Below are 6293 nucleotides of genomic sequence, written 5' to 3'. Positions count from 1 at the left end.
TTTTTTTGTACTGGGAGTCGAACTCGGGTCCTTGCACTTTCGAGGCAGGTGGCAAAACTGCTGAGCTAAATCCCCAGCAACTTTTTTTAAAACTATATGTTTTAGTTATTTTCTCTTTAGTTCCTTCTGGGTATTAAGATTATCATCTTAATATTTAGCAATCTAGTTTTTATTCATTGCCTTAATTTCAGTAAGACAAAACTCAGATCTTAGGGCATCAGATGTCCCCACTCTGGGATGTCACTGTTCCACATGGCAGATACCACCTTCATGCACTGTGTGCCCAAAGCACGGATCATCAGAGCCTCCAGCGGCTTTTATTATTTATTTTTGAGAAGAGGTCTTGCCCTGTAGTTTAGGCTAGCCTTGAATTCCCAAGGTCCTCCTGCCTCAGCCTCCCGACTGCTGGGCTTACAGGTGTGGGCCACCATGCCGGAGTGCAGCTGTTTTTTCATGGGGCGGAGTTACAAAGGGAGTATGCCATGCTGGCGTTCACGTTAGCTTGTCCCGCGGCCTTTCCTTGAGGCCCCGGCTCCTTGGGGTGCACCTGGGCCAGGGCTGTGTGCGCCTGGCGCTGTCTCAAGTGCTGTCTTTGGCATTTCCTGCGGCAGGTCTGCCCACAAGCAGTTTTGTCTTGTTTGAAAATGTTTTGACTCCATCAGTTTTACAGCATAGCCAGGAAGGGTACAGAATTCTTGGCCAATAGTCTTTTTTTTTCCCCAAGCACTTTGAAAATCTGAAAAAAAATTTTTTTTGGTACCAGCAGTTGAATTTAGGACCTTGAATGTGCCGGGCAGGCACAGTGCCACTGAGCTATTTCTGCAGCCCTGAAAATCTGAAAGTATTAACAATTCTCTCTCTTTTTCTCTTCCCCTTTCTTTCTATAGGACTTTGATCATCCACGTGTTGGTCTTTTGGGGGACATTTTACCCTTTCCGACCTTTGTTTCTCTGTTTGCTTCTCTTTCTCGGCCCGGCCAACCCAACCCTCACTCTTATCACTCAGCTGTCTTCTCGGTTCTGCCCCTCAGGGCACTGGCATTTCAGACACTGACCTTCAGGACCCCGGAATCCCTGTTCTCTCTCTGTCCTCTTCTTTTCTCTGTAAGCTGTGGTCCAGGGGCTTTAACCCAGGCCCTTCATACTTCATACTGAGCTATATCCTTGGCCCTTTTTGTTTCGAGAAGGGTCTTGCTAAGTTGCCCAGGCAGGGCTTGAACTTGTGATCCTCCTGCCTCAGCCTCCCAGAGTGCTAGGTCGCAGGCCTGCACCAATGAGTCCAGCTTCTCTTTACTTCTCTCTGTCTGTATTTTTGGTACCAGGGATCATACTCAGGACCTTGAGTTTGCGAGGCAGGCACAGTGCCGCTGAGCTACAACCCGGGCCCTAATTCTGTTTTGAAATGTCTTTTTGTCCTTACTCACTGCTGTCATGCTGCTTTTCACCCTTTAGGTGTTGTACTTCTTTGCGAACTTTGAATTGCTGCTTTCTCTTTGTTCAGACCAGTGTCTGTTGCTTGCTTTTCCCTGTGTGTGAGCTGCGCTTTTCTCCTCCCTCCTCCCTTGAGAAGCACTCCCAGGTCAGTCAGAGGACAGAGCTCAGAGCCTCCCTCTGGGCTGGTCCTGGGCTGGTGCTGGGCAGATGCAGGGCCCTGCAGATGAACACTGTTAGGGGAATTTGGGAGCATTAATGCTGCCCCTGGACGGTGCCTGTCCATTTTGAAAAGCTTCTGGCCTTTGTTGCCCCCCCTCCTGGGAGGTGTCGAGCAGTTGCTGCTGACCCGATGTCAGGGAGGACAAGGTTGCAGGGCTGTCCTCAGCCCTGGAGGGGGCCCGGGAGCGGCTTTCCCAGCCGATCTCCCCTGTTGTCCACACTGGCTGCTGGCTACTGGCTCGAGCATCTGCTGGTTTTTAAGGCTCTTTGGACCGGGACTGACGGGGTTGAACACAGGATGGGTGGTCAAAAGCCCTCAGGCACACAATCCACACGGCCATTTTCCTTGGACCCAGGCGCCCAGTGAACTCCATGGTTCTGTCAAAGCTGACTCTGACTCCTTTTGCCAATGTCTTCATGGCTATTTTGTGGAAGACATTTTTGGAACTCCTTTCCCTGTGGTTCCAGAAGTGCTTCCTACAATGTGGTTTTAAAGGGACTTTTTAAGGTGGGATAGGTGGGCCCAGAGGCAGAATTTCCTGAAACTGGTGACCCAGGGGCACCGGGGAAAGGCTGCTTCTGTGTAAGTTGTGTTATTTCCGCGCGCTCCTTTAGCACGTGGCTGTGTCACCCGTGTCACCGTCTGACTACATGCAAGCGTGGCTGTGCTGGGGTCTCCGTGGGGCGCAGAGGGGAGCTGGCGGCTCTGAGCCTGTCCTGTCCCGCTCTGCTGTCCTAGGTGTACCGAGCCAGCGGGCTGGACGGAGCCCCGGGCCGTGGCCAGAGGATCCACCTGCAGCTATGGGACACAGCCGGCCAGGAGAGGTGAGAGGCCCGGGCTGGCGGGAGAGGTGTGCAGGGAGCGGTACCACAGGGTCTGCCTGGGCGGGTCGGGCTGCGTCCCTGCAGGCAGGGGAGGCCGGGCCTGTCCTACAGACTTCACGCTTCTCCCGCCGACGGCAGGACAGCCTCGAGCCCGTGCACGTCTACTCCCGAGCGTGGAAGTCCAGGGTCTGGGCGGTCGCGCACGGTCGGAGGCTCCCTTGACTGCAGTGAAGCGAGGGAAACCGCAGCGTGCGCTCGCCCTCCGTCTTCCTCCGCGCTGCGTGGAGCGCCCTGGTGTTCGCCTTTGTATTGTAGAAGCTTCGAGTCTCTGGAAGGGAGGCCGGTGCAGGGCCTCGTGTGTCCCTTAGCCTGGCCCACCCTGCCCCGCCCTCCACAGCACTGGAAGCAAATCCCAGACATTTTGTTATTTCGCCTGTAACTATTTGGGGGACTTTCTCTAAACAACAAGGGCTCTTTATTAAAATGTTGGTTAGAAATAGTTGAGAGACCCTGACATTGCTGATTAGCCGAGGCCTTTACACCACTAGCCTGCCCCTGGAGCAGGCCCGGCAGGCTTGCCTGAGGCAAGTGCTCCGCTGGGCCAGGCAGCCAGTCCTGGTCTCTGTCCAGCACCTCCCTGCTCAGGGCTGCAGGCCCCATCCAGCTGCTGACCCCACCCTGCGGGAGGCGCTGTGGGCCCCTCAGGGCTCCTCAGGCCGCTGCAGCTCGCCTTGACGTTGGCCGTCTGTCTGTGTCCCAGGTTCCGCAGCCTAACCACCGCGTTCTTCAGGGATGCAATGGGCTTTCTTCTGCTCTTCGACCTGACCAACGAGCAGAGCTTCCTGAACGTCCGAAATTGGATCAGTAAGTGCTCCTCTTCCTGTTGGGTGCCTTCTCCAGCTCCTCTTGTCCTGGAGGAGCGCCTGCCACAAATGCTGTTTCAAAGGACAAGGTTTTCGTCAGGAGTCTTGGGCACACCTGTAATCCCAGCAGTCTGGGAGGCTGAGGCAGGAGAATTGCAAGTTCCAGACCAGCCTAGCAATTTAGTGAGAACTTGTCTCCAAAAATGAAAAGGGCCAGGGATGGAGTTCAATACAAAGGTACTGGGTTCAACCCCCAGTACTGAAAGGAAAAAAGACAAGAAGACAAGGTTTTCAGTGCAGAGCCCAGGTTGACTGGGATCACGGCGTGACTGGATCCTTGTTGGCCTCCTCCCCAGGTGGCTGTGCATGGGTGACGCTCGGCCTGATTCTCAGAAGTAGAGCTGAGAGCAGTGACCTCCTATTATTCTGCGGCGGTCTGGGGCAGACGCTGCTGGTGTGCAGGGATTTCCACCTCCTCTGTCAGAATAACAGCTTAGGGTCTCTGTGGCCAGACATGAGTGTGTGTGCACGTGTGTGTGTGTACACGTGTGTCTGGCCTGCTCCTCACCGGGTCCTCGGTGGCCTTGGGCTGCTGTCCCCATTCCTCTGTGTCCTGTGGGGCAGGGAGAGCTGGGCTGTCTGGGAGCAGCCCCTGGTCCAGCCTGTGCTTTGTGGGGAGGCTTTTCATCTGTAGCCTCACATAAGTGGGGAAGAGCTGCACAGCATCTGTTTCTTTTAACTGAAAACCTTAATGTTGCATTTCAGGCACACACGCCGGTAACACTCCCCATAGGGATCTGCACCTCCATACCCAGGCCTCTCCCTCCCCATGTACAAAAGCTGTTTTCTTTTCTTCGTGTCCCTTTTTCCTTTTTCCCTCCTCCCTTGTTCCCCTTTCCATCTGAACGTTTTCTCCCCCCTTCCCCAGTATCTGCTACACATTTCGGTCCTTATTCCCACATTCAGTCTCTCACACCAGAGAAACAATGTGTGCGTCTGATTTATTTCACCTAGGAGTGTGGTCCCAAGGTCCATCCATTTAGCTATAAAGGTCTGAAGCTCGTCCTTCTTTGTGGCAGTCGTCTCCCTTGTATTGAGAAACCTGCATCTCCTTCATCCATTCCGTGGTTGGTGGGCCTTGGGGCTGTTTCCCAGATTTAGCTATCACAGACACACAGCATCCATTTTACATGTCCTACCCTTGTTATCCTCTCTCACATCCACGCCCAAATTTTTAACCTAGTAGGAGCCTGCTTATTCTTTAAAACCTGCCCCCACCAAACGGGCCGAGGAGGAGCAGATTTCGTCCTTTCCCTGCTGTCCCCCTTGTGGAAGTCACCTAGCGAGTCCCTCTGTCTCCAAGGTGGGCTTTGCAGTGCCTGACCACAGGTAACGCACAGCTTAGTAGAAAAACTAAGAAATGCCTCCTCGCCTCTGCAGAATGAGCTCACCCCGTGACCTTGCCTGCGCTGGCGGAGGCCTCCCACCGCGTGTCCGTGTCCGCGGTTGCTCCTGTGCCCTTCACCCGCCCCACCCAGGCTGTGCGGTGCGGCCCTGGCAGTGTGTGCGCTCTGCAGCTCTCAGCCCTCCTGGAGTTAACTTGGTCCTTGCCCCTGAGGAGGGGGTGCCGGTACCATCCCCACTTATACCAGGGAAACCAAGGCAGAGGGTCAATGTTCCTCAGGGTCCTAAGGCCCCGCCCCGGCCACAGTGGTGAGGGACACAGAGCCCGAGCCGTGAAGGGTGGGGTGGGTGTGGGCGCAGGGGTCTCAGCCTGAGGGGAGGACGCGGCCTTCCCTGGAGACCACGCAGCATGGCGTGTGCCTGTGTGTGTGTGCGCCTGTATGCACATGTGTGTGTGTGTGTGTGTGTGTGTGTGTGTGTGTGTGTGCCTGTGTGCATGCTGTTTTCCTTCTTGTCCCTGAGGGCAGGGGCCAGGGCCTGAAGTCCACCCTCCGAGAGGCAGGCCTCCGCTGGGGCTGCGGAGGTAACAAGCGGGACCTCTCAGCTCCCCCCGGCAGCCACCGAAGGAAAGTCTGGGCTGCTTCCCCTGCCTTCCGAGCTTTCTTTTCCCCCTTCCTAGACTGAACTCTTAAGCATGGCCAAGCACCCTTCATCCACCACTAATGACCAGGCCCTGAATCTGTAGTCTCTAAAGTGAAAACAAGTGTGCTTTGGAGAAGGCGCCTCCGCCCTGGAGGGAGGGCAGCCCCGGAGGTCTGCGGGCTCCCTCGCCCTGCTCTGTTCGGAGTCTCCTGCTTCATGTGGGCGGATTCTGCCTTAGGATAGTAGGAAGTGGGAGACGTTCGGTTAGAGACGGCCTAGCCTGCAGAGAGGCCTTTCTTTCAAACTCTTTTCCAGGGAGAGAAAGGGCAGGGGTGGTGCTGACTGCGCCGCTGTGGTGTGAACGCCCCCAGTCGAGGGTGGGGGCCGCACCGTTTCCTCTTTCCGCCCCTTCCCCTCTCCCATGACCGAGGGCTCCCTCCCGTCCTGTGAACCACACTCCCTCTGCCCGCAGCCCAGCTGCAGATGCACGCCTACTGTGACAACCCAGACGTCGTGCTGTGTGGGAACAAGAGCGACCTGGAGGACCAGCGCGTGGTGAAGGAGGAGGAGGCCCGGGCCCTGGCCGAGAAATATGGGTGAGTGCTTGGAATCGGAGCCGAGAAGCCGGTGGGTGGATGTTAGCACACGGTGACAAGAGGAGAGGAGAGAGCGAAGAATCAGAGCGACAGGCCCAGCTGTGGGCGGGGGTGCCGAGGACCTGCTCTTTATGCGGTATCACGTGGCAGCAGGAGCCGTGCGCGTGTGCGTGTGCAGCGTGTGCCCTGTGCGCGTCCCCAGGGTGCGCTCCCGGCCGCCCTCCTGGGCTCTGCAGTTGCTGGATCGGTGCAGCGCGGCCGGCAGGGCTTCCTCCCGGATCGGCCGGAGGGAGCGGGCGTCTCGGGGTGCT

The 6293-nt window shown here is 56.4% G+C and overlaps 1 protein-coding gene across 6 annotated transcripts in view; it reads left to right on the top strand.

Moving 5' to 3' along the window:
* The window catches only part of Rab27a (RAB27A, member RAS oncogene family), a 38359-nt gene that overhangs the window by 28340 nt on the left and 3726 nt on the right, over positions 1–6293 (top strand). For all 6 annotated transcript variants that reach the window (XM_010609046.3, XM_010609049.3, XM_033765261.1 and 3 more), the window contains exons 3-5: positions 2392–2477; positions 3238–3341; positions 5859–5982. In XM_010609046.3, coding sequence (XP_010607348.1) covers positions 2392–2477; positions 3238–3341; positions 5859–5982 — 314 coding nt within the window. The remainder of the gene's footprint in view (positions 1–2391; positions 2478–3237; positions 3342–5858; positions 5983–6293) is intronic.

This window comes from Fukomys damarensis, unplaced genomic scaffold (assembly GCF_012274545.1).
Source record: "Fukomys damarensis isolate Sample0158 unplaced genomic scaffold, DMR_v1.0_HiC HiC_scaffold_17, whole genome shotgun sequence".
Classification (NCBI taxonomy): Eukaryota; Metazoa; Chordata; class Mammalia; order Rodentia; family Bathyergidae; genus Fukomys; species Fukomys damarensis.
The sequence above is the reverse complement of the archived record's forward strand: the minus strand, read 5'-3'. Positions and strand labels throughout refer to the sequence as shown.